Source organism: Crotalus tigris, unplaced genomic scaffold (genome assembly GCF_016545835.1).
Source record: "Crotalus tigris isolate CLP2741 ecotype Arizona unplaced genomic scaffold, ASM1654583v1 scf7180000017939.2460400, whole genome shotgun sequence".
Taxonomy (NCBI): domain Eukaryota; kingdom Metazoa; phylum Chordata; class Lepidosauria; order Squamata; family Viperidae; genus Crotalus; species Crotalus tigris.
Window position 1 is genome coordinate 1979704 of NW_024096731.1, and position 15097 is coordinate 1994800.

The 15097-nt window shown below is 40.9% G+C and overlaps 1 protein-coding gene across 5 annotated transcripts in view; it reads right to left on the reverse strand.

Annotated features, from left to right (window-relative positions):
• The window catches only part of FRMPD1 (FERM and PDZ domain containing 1), an 83856-nt gene that overhangs the window by 22247 nt on the left and 46512 nt on the right, over positions 1 to 15097 (reverse strand). For 3 of the 5 annotated variants that reach the window (XM_039344836.1, XM_039344834.1, XM_039344835.1), the window contains 5 exons: positions 11458 to 11547; positions 8381 to 8526; positions 7185 to 7287; positions 4890 to 4935; positions 315 to 422 (listed from right to left, as the gene is read on the reverse strand). In XM_039344836.1, the coding sequence (XP_039200770.1) occupies positions 315 to 422; positions 4890 to 4935; positions 7185 to 7287; positions 8381 to 8526; positions 11458 to 11543 (489 nt within the window). In that variant the 5' untranslated portion in view covers positions 11544 to 11547. Of the gene's footprint in view, positions 1 to 314; positions 423 to 4783; positions 4936 to 7184; positions 7288 to 8380; positions 8527 to 11457; positions 11548 to 15097 lie in introns of those variants that run through there. The other 2 variants (XM_039344837.1, XM_039344838.1) reach the window with 2 other exon arrangements.

Genomic DNA, 15097 nt, shown 5'->3' on the forward strand with positions numbered 1-15097 from the left:
AATACTAAGGACAATTTGACTTCAGCACATTTACTGAAGTTAACAAGACTTTTCCTTCTAGCAACAAGAGAGATTTTTGTTTATTTTTCAGTGGTAGCCTACTTGGTTCAAATGACCTTGAGCACATGGATCAATCTATCTGACAAAGTGCAAATATATTTAGGTTGGAGGGGATAACAGCTGTGAAAAGGCCAAGTCATCTTTGTTTCATGCTCACTCTCAGCAGTGCAGTTAGCTTAATATGTAATTTGGTCTACTTGTCAAATTTTAAAGCTAACTATTCCATATGGCTTGGCAATAGCGATGGCACAAACCTGATTATGTCCATTCACAGCAACTTCTTCGGCAAAATGGACTTTAACAGGATTTGTTTTTAGCCTGGCTCTTTTTTCCGCTGTAAGAAAGGATGATTTAGGGCCACCCTGAAAAACAATAGCACCGGGTTGGCAAACTATTATACAACACAGTAACAAACTCTGAGATCACTTAACGCCTTCTCACAACAGAAATTGAAACAGAATCACAAGAAGAGTAGGGCCATCAAAAGCTTGCTGGATCAGAGCAAGGCACCATCAAGTACAAAAGGTGGGTAATTTGGAACCTTCCCACCATTTCCTCTTTTTTTTTAAAAAAAAAAAAACCTCCTGAAATAATTTTTTTCTTTTTGCGACCCTATAATCCCTTGCTTTGGGTCAGGGTGACTGAATGGAGCTGAGCGTTTACTGGCCAGATGCCCTTTCTGACACCTATGCAAAGTTCGCAGCAAATATTTTCTCTTTGTGTCCTGATAGAGCAGTGGTTCTCAACCTTTTTAATGCCGCGACCCCCAACCGGTCGTAAGTCGAGGACTACTCAACTGGTGCAGCACCGTTTGCAGAATGGGACTTTTGGCAGGCTCAGCAGGGCAGAGACAGCCTGGACAATTCCTATTGGCTTTTGAAAGCCAATAGAATAAAAGGGAGTAGCACAGCTAAGGAAAATGGCGGACTCTGTTGTTTGGCGACCCCCGTGAAATGGTCGTTCGACCCCAAATGGGGTCCTGACCCACAGGTTGAGAACCACTGTGATAGAGGAACATCTGTTGCTGCCTAGGATTGAACTCTCAACCTTCCGAGTGGGAGGTGAGAGTCTTTGCCTCTAGATCACCATGCCACTCCAACTCCTAGAATATCTATTTTATTTTATTTATTGTTATGACTAATTGCTATCACTGTGATAGTTATTTAATGGCCATCAACACTGCCTTGTAGTAGACAACATTTTACAAGTCAGTGTAATCTGTTTTTTTGTAACTATGTGATGAGTGAAGATGTATATCATTTTCCACCACTCAACTCATTACCAGACCCTGAATTCTTGCATTGTCTTAGTTTGGGGAAAAATACTCTGATTACTGTCAACACTGTGCATCTATCAGTTTCTTTCATGTCTCTTCACTGCAGTGGTTTTCACCACTCTTAAACTAAGCAAACTTGCTTTGATAGGACTATCTGGAAGCAAATTGAACGTTTACTGCATCCCACCACAAATATTGATGAACATATTGTGATGCCAATTTTCAATGTCTTCTTGATTTCTATCATCCCTTAATGCATGCACTTCCTGAGTTAGGGCTGGTGGTAAATTTTTAATTGCAATTAAATATATTAAAAAATCAGGAGAGAAACGCAACATCCCAGAACAATTCAATCTCTGAATTAGCAGATCTAAGAAATAAATGCAAAATGGTTCCCATGCACAGAGAAGTACATCTAGTTCCAAGCAGTTGGTTTCACACATGCCCCAAACAGCTCAGAACTCCTGTCAACACCATACAACCCCCTCCCCCCGACTGAACAGCAAACAGGTTGTTAGTTTACCAACAATTTCATAATAGGTTTGTATTTTATTACCCACAAATGCATTGACCTACTAGTTGTTCTCTTTCCACCAACCAAATATGCTCTAGCTTATGAACTTAATTTTTTTAATACCACCATTCAAGGTTTTCTCTTTCAAACAGTTTCTTCCTTTCTTCTTTTCTCTCCCTTACTTGAAACAGCCTCCCAGAATACTTGCTAGATTACCTCCTACATATGCTACAAATGGCTTCTCAAAATGCCCGTTTTCAGTGAAGAATTTGGCACTTCCGAATTTATTATAACTGAGCCTATAACTAAGACTTCCCATGACTCTTCACCAGCTTGGTTAGTACTTTCTAATTTTCACCATTTTGATTTCTGTAATCTCACCTGGGCCCAAGTTGAGACTGCAAAGAGCAGGGGTCTTCAAACTTGGCCCTTTTATGACTTGTGGACTTCAACTCCCAGAATTCCTCAGCCAGTCCACAAGTCATAAAAGGGCCAAGTTTGAAGACCCCCTGGCAAAGAGTCTCAAGGCAGTGTTATTCTTTGCAAAGCGCTATGCACCCTGATGTGTCCGTTTACCAATAATTTCAAAATAGGTGTATATTTATTACCCACAGATACATCTGGACACAAAGGCAAGATTTAATGCATTGTTTCATGGCATTTTGCAGGCTGAAAGCTCTCAAGTTCTATCTGTAACTTCTTCAGCTGCAAAGAATCTAGACTGGCAGGTTGGAAGCCCTGGAGAATTGTGACTGTCGGGATGGACCAGAGCCAAGCAAGCCTTCTGCAGCCAAGGCAATGCTTGTTTTCCTTTTCAAGGACTAAAAGGGCAGGGTGACAAAGTGATGGCATTACTGAAAACAGCAGCAGCACAATTCCCTGCGTACTCCCTCCCATACTAGGTTGTCTGGACCAGTTTTTTTTTTTTTAAAAAAAAAACTCAAATAAGTTGTTCTTAGTGTGCTTATTCTGCTTCTTAATTTGCTATTTTTTGCTGACCCAAGACACGGAGCCTTTTTGGTGATGGGATCTCACCATGATCTGATGGCACTAAAGAAGCTGCAGTTGCCTGTCCTTGGGGAACAATCCTGGGCAAGATGGTCCAATGGTTTAACTTTCTACAATAGAGCATATTTTTTTTATGTTTGTATGATGGCTCTCAAGTCACTGATTCTTTGACTGGGGACTCCAGCATTATACAGGAGCCCTCAAATTATAGAATACAAATGCCTATAAATGTTAGTTTACAGGCATGTTTAAATAAGGGAAAATTGCTTCTGGAGGGAGGTGTTGAGATGGACTGCAGTTGGTCTTTCCACTTATATTTACCTACTACAAATTAATATTTCCCCTTCCCATGAACAACGCTTCCTGGATGGATTTAAATGCAAACATAAATACATATATTTGGACTTGAGAGAGGCAACATCTAGCCAATCTCATTTGGGCTAGAAACCTAAGCAGAGTCAGGCCTGTGTTTCAAAGATAGACCACTGGGAGGGGGAGAAAAGTTCTGTTGTAGGAGCAAAAATGATATTTTCAGAATTTGCAGATGTAGTGTGATTACAGTGCAGTGTTAAGTATGTTCTTTTATAAGCCACTCAGATTAATGGAGCCAATTGCTATGCATAGGGCAGCAGCATTGAACAATAGCTGGAAGGAATAAAAATTCATTGGATGTATACAAAGAAACTGATTGCAATGCAATCAAATATACACTACCAACATTTCATTGTTACAAGAATCTGAACTGGATTCAGTTTTATGTTTTTAATACAGTAGCTTTATCCAGCTGGGTGGGATTAGCTAACTGATCTTGAGCAATTTCAAAAAGATAAGCAGGATCAGAGCAGATCAGCATTTATACTGGGGACTGCAAGGAAATCCCAAAGCTATAGATTATTAGACAGAGAAATTGAGAATACGTCCTAGAAATTGGTGATTAGAAATCTCGTCAATTTTTTTGTACAGAAGTGAAAAAAAATGAACTTGTGATTTATGACTTTGATGATTACACAGGATAGGTTATAGAAAGAAGAGTATTATGTAACTTGAGATATTAAAATATAATAGTACTTACAACAGCTATGAAGAATATCAGAAGTCTCTTTTCTTTTCTATTTTTCTTTAGCTTTTCTTTTTTTCCCTTTCCTATACTTTTTGCTTTCTCTTTGCTCTCTTTTTCTTACTTTATATCCGATCCATCCATCCATCCATCCATCCATCCATCCATCCATCCATCCATCCATCCATCCATCCATCCATCTATCTATCTATCTATCTATCTATCTATCTATCTATCTATCTATCTATCTATATATATATATATATATATATATATCATCTAAACAAAATAGACATGAAGCCTTTGGAAGCTTTAACTTTGTCATTTGGAAGCTTTATTTTTACTCCAAACGTATTTTGAGGATGATTTGAAGTGGGTCTATAATGCATTGGAAAGCTCATGGCTAAGTATGTCCTATGCCAGGTACCTTTTTTTTTAAAACTTTTTAAATTGCTGTCTACTCCCCAAAATCAAGTCCAGCACTCTATAGACTAACACCACCACATCTGGGTGACAATAGTCCAGTGATGTCAACATGGCTACCCTTTAAACCCTTTAACTCACTTTTATTGGCAAGCATCTCACCATCCTTTCCCAGGATCCCCTAATACAGAGGTCCCCAACCTTTTGGTTACCAGGGACGGGTTTCGTGGAGAAAGGTTTTTCCATGGAACGGAGGGTGTATGGTTTTGTGTGCTGCCTGCATCCCACAGGTGGGGCTTTGCTTGTTTGTGTGGACCGGTTGCTGGCATGCTGTGGCTCGGTCCTGGTCCACGGACCAGGGGTTGGGGACACCCCCTCCCCCGCCCTAATACATCAATTCCCTTATCTGGGCATTATTTCCCACCCATTGTATCTCTAAGATTACCTCCTGGAACTTCGTATTTGTGATCTCATTTGCATACCCATCAGGAGGCCAAACCTTACCCTCCAAGGAGCAACTCAAACATCAGTGGTACATGAGGGCAATTTACCGAGATGCATCGCAGAACTGTAAACTGGAGAGTGCCTTGCGATTCCCTGTTAAGACAATAGAATAAAATAAAAACAACACAGGTTTGAATACACAGGATGGGGAACAAGGAGAACACACTCCTTTTCCTGCTATTTGAAGGCATTGCTACGAATGTCCCAAAATGGCATCATTTTCAATAAGGGTAGTCCTCGACTTACAGCGGTTCATTTAGTGACCGTTCAAAGTTACAACAGCACTGAAAAAAGTGACCCATGACCGTTTTTCACACTTATGACCACTGCAGCATCCCCATGGTCACATGATCAAAATTCAGATGCTTGGCAACTGACTCATAATTACGACAGTTGCAGTGTCCTGGGGTCACGCGATCACCTTTTGCGACCTTCTGACAAGAAAATTCAATGGGCCAGTCAGATTCATTTAACAATGGTGTTACTAACTTAACAACTGCAGTGATTCATTTAACAACTGTGGCAAGAAAGGTTCTAAAAAATTCACTTAACAACTGTCTCGCTTAGCAACAGAAATGTTGGATTCAATTGTGTCCTAAGTTGAGGACTACCTGTGCCTCTAAAGGCAGATAATTTCCAACTTTGCCCTCTTCCCCCAGTCTCCCTCAATTCCATCTACATTTAGCCTGGAAGTAGCTATCAATCTCATACATAATATGGGTTAGAGAAAACATCTTGCCCACTTCCTTCTTTCCCTATACTTTCTGTATTCAGTGGTAGTATTACCATTCACCCGGATGTACATGTTGATAATTTTGCATTAATCATTTGTTGCCCGTTATACAGTCTATTATCAAATTATATCACTTTCCTTTTAATAATACTTTAAACATTCCTCCAGAAATACTTTGGGCTAATACCTTCCTAATCACCTCTTGCCTAAATTTGCCTAAATTAACTTCTTCCTCTCTGATCTCACATTGCTCTACTCACATGTCCAAACCATGCCCTATTCTCATTGCTCTGGTCATATGATAGTAATAATAATGATGATGATGATGATGATGGAAGGGACCTTGGAGGTCATCGAGTCCAACCCCCTGCTCAGGCAGAAAACTCTACACCATTTTGGACAAATGGCTGTCCAGTCTCTTCTTAAAAACTTCCAGTGTTGGAGCATTCACCGCTTCTAGAGGCAGGTTGTTCCACTGGTTAATTGCTATACTATCTTCCTGTTCATACCAGAATTTAGTACAGGTTCTTTGCTCTGACTTTCAGTCTCCTCCACAATCGACCAACCAATTCTTCTCTTTACACAAACCAAATAAGCTCCAGCTTATGAACTTTAGTTATTTCATACCACCATCCAAGGTTCTTCTACTCTTTCAAACAGCTTCATCCTTTCTTCCTTTCTTTCCCTTACTTGAAACCGCCTCCCAGGATATTTGCTAGATAACCATACACGTGCTACAAATGGCTTCTCAAAATGCACGTTTTCAATGAAGAATTTGGCACTAATGTCCTTCCTAATTTATTATAACTGAGCCTGTAGCTAAGTTTTGATTCCCATGCAGTTTCGCCAACTTTGTTAGTGCTTCTAATTTGTACCATTCTGATTTCTGCTATCTCACCTGGGCCGAAGTTGAGCCTGCAAACTGTATCAAAGCAGTGTGGGAAACCTGCCTTGTTACTGTCTGTGAAGTGCTACGCACCCCGATGGCATGCTGCATAAGCAAATACACACATAACGGCCAAACACCAAAAAGAAGAATGGATGTTCCTGTTTTCCTACGATAATTCTGTGTATTTAAAGACAGGCCGGGATCCAAAGAACTGTCAAATTATTTCGGTCAGGTCAGGATGCTTTTAACTTGTTTCTCTTGAATACCATTACTTCCTGTGAAACTGTTACCTCTGGGAGGTAGTTCCAAGAAGAAGGAGTACTAACTCTATGTTTGTTGTAAAAACCCTACATTAACATATTCTTGCAAAACTAAAAAGTATTTCTCCCCTCCTTTCCTTTTACTCTCCAGAAAACCAGGGAGGGTCCCTTCTGAAACATTTCTCACAGCCTCCCTCCCTTGGCGGGCTGAAATACCATTAGCAGGCTGTCTGCAGCTTTCCCTCCTGTCTCCCAATGTTATGGCCACATACCATTACCAAAATACCAAGCATGCTTTTGGATAGCATAACAGCTTCAAAATAGTGTCTGGTTTTCTGGAGTGCTCCAGCTGAAGAAAGTGAAGCTCTCACAAGCTAGCATGCACCCCTGGCATGAAAGTCAGCAGCCGAGTGAAGCTTAGCCATCACCCTTTGCTCTGGGGCAGACTTCCATACTGCACCTTAAAAGAGCAGCTGCTTGTACACCAGTGAGCTCTTCTGCTGCGTTGTTGTTTATTGCAAAGATGTGATCCCCTGGCAAAAGCTTCCCATCAGCAGTGCTGCCTGCAAAACATGAGCCTTGTTAGTGAGATACTTGATACTTCCCGTTTGCAGCATCACCCCAAAACAAACAAATAAATGTGGGCTCATATATATGTGTATGTAAAGAAACTGAAGCCATATAAGATGACCTGGCATTGCTTGCTTACGATTTGGAAATTTGAATCCAAGTTATTGAAAGGATTCTTAATGGCACTGTTCGAAAGGCCCACCCTGCTCTTGTCGGCAGCACTTCCTTTCTAGCAGAAGTAATGGCAGAAAGGATAGTCTCCTTCTCAATATAACCTGCCACAACATTTTGTTGTTCCAAATGCTGTTTTGTTGTCCCCTCCTGACTGATCCAAGGCATTTGAGGGCTGGCAACACCGGGATCTGCTTAGATTGACATCCCAGCAAGATCAAACTACCAGCTTCCCTCTGGCAAGGAACAGGTGAGAAAGCATTGTGCCCAAAGTCCCTATTCTTTCCAAAATTCCAGAGCCTGGACTCAGCCAGTTTTCTCTATCTGGCTATGTATAGCTTGGGATAACATATGTCAGCAATAACATATAGCTTGACAACAACACATGTCAGCGATCAGCAAATTTTTAAGGTATCTTTCTTTTCAAAAGCAGAACATTGTATTTCTCCAGACAATTTCCAGCTCTGCCCTTTTCCTTCAGTCTCCCTCAGTTCCATTTATATTTAGCCTGGAAGTAGCTATCAATCTCATATAATATGTGTTAGAGAAAACATCTTGCCCCTCTCCTTCTTTCCCTAAACTTTCTGTATTCAGTGGCACTATTACATGTATGTTGTACATGTTGGTACTTTTGCATTAATCATTTGATGCCCCCATCTACAGTCTATTATTCAATTACATCACTTTAAACGTTCCTCCAGAAATACTTTGAGCCTGGACTCAGCCAGTTTTCTCTATCTGGCTATGTATAGCTTGGGATAACATATGTCAACGATAACATATAGCTTAACAATAACATATGTCAGCGATCAGCAAATTTTTAAGACATCTTTTTTCCCCCAAAACCAGAGCTTTGTATTTCTCCAGACAATTTCCAACATCAAGAAAATATGAGAAGGGAAAGCTGTTTTCTACCTGCAGCAACTGATGTGATAAATAGGGGGAAATTATGAGAAACTTCAATGCCATAATGTCCAAGTAGAACATCTTTTTGAACTTCCACTGTGAGTTTGACATGACTTGCAGGTTGCTTACTGCCATCTGACAGTGATGTTCTCCCTCTGCAAATTTAAGGTGGAAAAAAACCAGTTAAAAAAAGGTATCCAGTGCTTCCAATTTCCTGAAATCTCAGCATCTGCTTTTGAGATATTTTTACATCAGTGCATACCTAATGAGGAAAATAAAACATATCGTAAGCCAGTAAACAAGAAAGACGCTCTGATGTATATTGTGGGTGGAGTGTTTATTGTCAAACATGTAAAGTGGAAAGAAACAGTCTGATAAATATTTTAAATAGTACTGGGCAGCTCCAGAAAAGATACCCATAAACTGAAAAGTAATATGGATGCTCGGTCTTTGTTCTATATATATTATATATGGAGGGATCTTGACTAATATATGTGAGGGTTGGCCTCAGCTAATCCTGTTATTATTGTCATTTCTGTTTCTCCGTTACTCAATGTTTCTCTGTTTTCTTTTTCTCGGTTCTGAACGTTTGTTACATTATATATCATTGCATCACATTTCTATTCCGTTGTTTTCGTGTTTCTACAAATTGTAAGACAGCAAGAGTGGCTAGGCAGCCCTATGAATCTAACAAATAAATAAATGTAAGCATGCACCTTTAAACCTAGAGGACATATTTAGATTTTACAGTTTAGCTGAATTTTCATATGTTCAGCCAAGAGGCTGTGCATGGACAGCTCTTTGTGCATAAGGTCACTGAGAGTGGAATAGTTACACAATGGAGTGCCTAACCAAGTGGAAAATCCATGTGGATGTGAAGTGAACATGAATAGGCTTGATGTTCTGCTATGGACTAGTGCTGAAACATTGACTTGCTTTGAAGATAACGATTCTACAGTTTGGAACAACTCTGTAAAAATTTGAGCTTCATCTATCTCAGTCAAAAAGGAATTACAGTAAATGTTACCCAGAAATAAACCAAGCTTAAGATAGCATTTACAGTGATCGATAGTGCCTCATAAATCCAAATTAGTGGGCTTGCATCCCGTAGACCAGGACAGGAGCATTGCTGCCTTCATGACATCTATCACAAAAAAGCCACAAGATTTCCAAAGTCACCCCAAAGCAAAGGATTCATATTGGCCATCAGAAAATTGACATTTATATTAAGTCAAAATTAAGGTATTTTGTTTCTAACAGATTTGTCCTGCAGTGCAACAAACAGGGAAATATTTGTCAATGGTTTTCAATGATACTTTCAATGATACTTCCTGAGCACCGCAATGTTCAAAGTTTGGAATGGCATTTGAGCATTTTGTGTTTCAGCAAGCACGATGAAGTGGTCTCTGTAATCCTGAGAAAGTTGGTCTCGGGTTCCTTGGAAGATTACTGAGGATTTTTTCATAGAAAAAGGTGAATAATGCTGCATCAGTTTCCCTCTAGCACATTTTGCCTACTGATTACAGCAGCCTAAAGTCATTCCCTGCAATGCGCATCTGGCAAAAAAAAAAAAATCATTACAGGAGGTTTATTCCAGACCACAAGATGATACTTCATTTTCACAGGTAGCCAGAGGTGGTAAACCTAAATCCAAGCTATTTTTTCCATGCTAAAGTTTTGTTCCACTCTAAATAGATTAAAAAAAAAAAAATTGGCGAGACACAAGAAAAAGTGTTCTAACCTGCCCAAAGTTGTGATGAAAGTCACAACCATACAATCAAAGCCCCACTCCTTTTTCTGTGTATTGCGATGCATGAGTAAGTTGTGACATGTGTGATATAGGCGTGAGTTTTTCTGCAGAGAGAATATCATTCTGCTACCTGACTTTCCCATACGTGCTGAACCGTGTGACTCTGAGAATTGCTTTCAAGACATGGTGGAAGGCTGGTAAATATTAACAAAAGCCCCTAGAATGGCAACGGGGTCACTTTGTTTTACTAAAACCCAAATTTGCAATCCCCCCAACATCTGGAGAAGCTAACAAAGAAAAGAACGATACCCAGAGACTCATAACTGAGTTCTGAATAAAAATATGGTCTGGGAAGCAAACCTTGATGGGAGAATCTGACACACTACCTTCAAATGTGCCTTTGTAAAACAAAAACAAAACAAAGCAAAATCCAACAGCAAGAATAAGCTACTGGTGGCCTGCAAGCTTTTTTTTTGCAGCTCTTTGCCTTGTTTTCTCTCAAGATTGCCCTGTCAATTGTTTAATAATGGCAGAGTTTCCCACCAACTGTTCAGTGAGAAATCAAATCAAAGAGGCGTGTTAAGCCTCCACAGACTCTGGACATGCTTAGCTTAAAAAAAAAAAAAAGGTGGGAAATGCAGTTTAATTTCCATCTTGTCCTCTCTGATCATGCAATTACTTCGCCGCCCTGCTCTTTTCTTGCTGCCAGAAAATAAATAAATGAATAAAAATGTAGCTGCAAAATGGAGGTCAGGAACCCTCGCTCCCTGATGTTTGCTCAAGCATTGCCTGATAAATTCACCATAATAGTTGGCTAGAAAGGGTGTCAATCATCCTAACTCTAAATTTCTTCCTCCCCTCCTGCTTAAATTTGTACATGGTCTTTCTTTCTGCTGTGAAACAATACTACAAATAACTTTCATTTCTGCTTTATTTTCCCCCTTTGGCTTTAATTATTTAAATACTGGTATCCCACATTTGTAGTTAAGGGGTAAGACTTTGACCTGGCACTAGAAGCTAATGCCAACATTGATATGTTTTCTTTGTACCTGGGATGCCACAGAGATCATATTGATATGCTACAACAATTGCCGTCTTGGAACTATCATATACAGAGTACATAGTATAGTCCAAAAGTTTGCTACGGTATTTTATTTGACCTAGGAGATAGGAAAAGGATCAGCCTAAGCAACATAAGCTTTCTTCACTGCAAAATAGCTGAGCTTTGGGTGGCAAGACCAGATCTAGGCAAAACTGAGAAGCTACTTCATGGCATCTCATACACAATGGAAGCACTCTTCCGTTCCATCTAATAATATTATATTAAAATACATACCTGCCTAAATTAATCCGTGATCGACGTAGCCATTTTGCTACCATCCGCTCTATCCTGCGTGCTTTGCGTGTTTCTAGGTCTTCCATTTACCTAAGGCAAGAGAAAAACATTTTATGTATTTATTTACTAAATTTATTGAGTTATTCAGCCAACTCCCAGCAACTATCCTCCTCCTCCTCCTTCTAGAAGCCCTCCAATTTATAGGGCTGGATTAGAGTCTGTCAAATACTCATGCTTAAATTACTTAGAAAAACACATCCAAAATTCTATTAAATAACATAATTTATTAGACATAACAGTGTACTTACGGAGTCATATAGAAAAAAGTCCTCTTGAGTTAATATTCTCAGACAACTTTCCAGCCTAAATACATATGTTTTTCTTAATACTGAAAGCCGAAGGGTGGATGGAATTTTTATTAATTTATTAAAAATAATTTGTATTAGTTTCATCAGATGTGTCTTTTCATCAACAGTTCAGATCTCTGATATATATCTTTGTAGTTAAGTTTAGATAATGCAGAAAACAAGCTTCAAATTATGTTTAAAGTGTTTAAATCCATATTTTAAACAATTTAAACACAATTTGAAGCTTGTTTTCTGCATTATCTAAACTAATTTATATGGGTATAAGGGAAGAACTGGGGCAGAGGCAGGAGGGGTGGGTGGAAACAAATCTTTTTCTAAGAAATATCTCAGCTTAAAGAACCATTATATCTACAAAACATGGGAACTCAACTGCAGTGTTCACATCAGCCTTCCCTAATCTGGTACCATCCAAATGTGTCTTAACTTCAACTTTCATAAATTCTCAGTCAGCATGACATTTGCACAAAAACTTCTGAAAAGTCACCATCATACAGGGAGGACCCTTCATTGGAGAAAATGCATGAATTTATGAAGAACATGGGGTCTGTAATCAGACATTGGGTCTGATTACAGCAGTGGTTCTCAACCTGTGGGTCGGGACCCCATTTGGGGTCGAACGACCATTTCACGGGGGTCGCCAAACAACGCAGTTCGTCATTTTTTTCCCCTTTTCCTTAGCTGTGCTACTCCCTTTTATTCTATTGGCTTTTGAAAGCCAATAGAATAGACTCTCTTGAATAGAGTCTAATTCTATTGGCTTTCAAAAGCCAATAGGAATTGTCCAGGCTGTCTCTGCCCTGCTGAGCCCGCCAAAAGTCCATTCTGCAAACGGTGCTGCACCAGTTGAGTAGTCCTCGACTTACGACCGGTTGAGTAGTCCTCGACTTATGACCGGTTGGGGGGTCACGGCATTAAAAAGGTTGAGAACCACTGGATTACAGTCTATGTCTATTCATTCAATCTTATTGATTCAAACTAGCAAAACCTGTTCAGAGCCTCAGGCAGAAAATGTGTTTTTCAGCCCAACTTCTAATTTGATCAGGGAACTGAAAACACACAGAGCATGTGCTCTTCCATTGATTGGTGTTCCTTAATTCCCTCGGCAGGAGCAATACTTCAGAAAAAGTTCCTGGGATGATGATACAGTCTTGCTCTCCAGCAAACTACCTGCATGGTAATGTTTATCAGCTAGATATCTTTTGGTTCAGATCTCACTTCTGTGTGGTTCCATTGCCTGGTCTTAGGGAGTAGTCAGATGGTTAGAAATAGTCAACTCCTTCTTCCTATTAATACAAAGGTTCCTTTTAATACAAAACTGTCAAAGTGCCTTAGTGCATAATCTACCTTCTGTTTGTCCCTTCCTTACAGAAATCTTTAAAAGGGAGATAATGCATTTATAGAGAGCCTGTTTGGTCTAGTGCAGTGGTCCTCAACTTTTTTATAGCCGCAACCCCGGTCGTAAGTCGAGGACTACCGCCCTGGGAGCGCCGCATATGCGTGGTCTGCCCCCTGCGCCAGCTGAGGCATAGCTGGCAAGGGGCGGTGGCAGGCAGGCCTGGGCGCTCCCCGGCGGCCGTGGTGGCGCAGGGTGACCACCAGCTGAGCCACCAGCTGGCCCAGCCCAAGGCAGGTAAGGGCCCCACGCACGCCAGCAACCCTCCCTGCGCCCGCTAGGCTTACCTTGGCCGCTGCCTGCTTGGGGCGGCGGCAGGCAGGCCCAGGTGCTCCCGGGTGGCCGTGGCAGCAGCGGCAGAGGGCAACCACCGGATGGGCCACCAGCTGGCCCGGCCCAAGGCAGGTAAAACACCTGCCAGGCCCCATGCACACCAGCAACCCTCTCTGCGCCCGCCGCTGCCCCTCTAGGCTTACTTTGGCTGCCGCCCGTTCAGAGCAGCGGCAGGCAGGCCCAGGCGCTCCCGAGCAGCCGCAGCAGCGGCGGCACAGGGAGACCACTGGCTGGGCCACCAACTAAAAAGTAAGTAACTAAAGCAACTAAAAAGTAAATAAAAGAGGGCCAGCAACCCTCCCTGTGCCCACCGGCCTCCCACTTCCCACCCCGGCCCTTTTTTACTTACTTTTTAGTTGCTCAGCAGGGAGGGAAGCTCTGCAGACTGTTCCCCTTGCAGCACCGTTTGCAGACTGGGGCTTTTGGCGGGCTCAGCAGGGCAGAGACAGCCCTGGACAATTCCTATTGGCTTTTGAAAGCCAATAGAATTAGACTCTGTTCAAGAGAGTCTATTCTATTGGCTTTCGAAAGCCAATAGAATAAAAGGGACTAGCAGAGCTAAGGAAAAGGGGAAAAATGGCAGAAAAATGGCGGATCGCGTTGTTTGGCGACCCCCGTGAAATGGTCGTTCGACCCCAAATGGGGTCGCCACCCACAGGTTGAGAACCGCTGGTCTAGTAGTTGAGGTGCCGGAATAGCACTGGGGACACCTGTGTTTTAGTTCTTCTCTTAGTCAGTTGTATGACTTTGGGTCAGTTTGGGTCTTTCTCAGCCATATGAAGAAGGCAATTGTAAACCACTTCCAAAAATACAGCATTGCCAAAAAAACCCTGCAGGATCTTGTCTATTAGCTACTGGGAGTTGAGATTTAGTCTCGCATCTCCAATATATATCACTATATAATAAGTGCATAAGTACAGAGATTACTGAGAAGACAGATGGGAATATTCATTGCTTAATTGAGAATTTCAGGTTAAAGACAATACGGGTCTTTTTAACTCATTATCTTTTCTAAGCCATTTTCAGATTCATTTGTTTAATGTTGTTTATTACTATTTAATGTATTTACACAAAGCCAGTTTGGTGTTGTGGTTAAGGAATCAGGATAGAAACCAGGAGACTGTAAGTTCTAGTACTGCAATGGTCACAAAGCCACACACACACACACAAACACACACATCTTTAAAAAGCCATTTTGATATAGTGGTTAAGGCATCAGGGTAGAAACTAGGAGACCATGACTTCTATTCTATAGCTGGGTGACCTTGGGTTGGTCAGTCTTGGAAGGAAGGAAAACAATGGCAAACCACTTCGGAAAAACCTACCAAGAAAATTGCAGAGACTTATCCAGGCAGTCTCTGAGAATTAGACCCGACTGAACGTGTGTGTATGTGTGTATTTCTATAGAAAGGCAGCTATTTAACATTAAATTGCTATCTTGTGGGAAGAGAATAAATTTGTACCTAATCAATATTTTTTATATTATACATATACAATAGAAAATGCAAAAACCACAACTCTTCTACCCATTTCAGTTCACATTTTA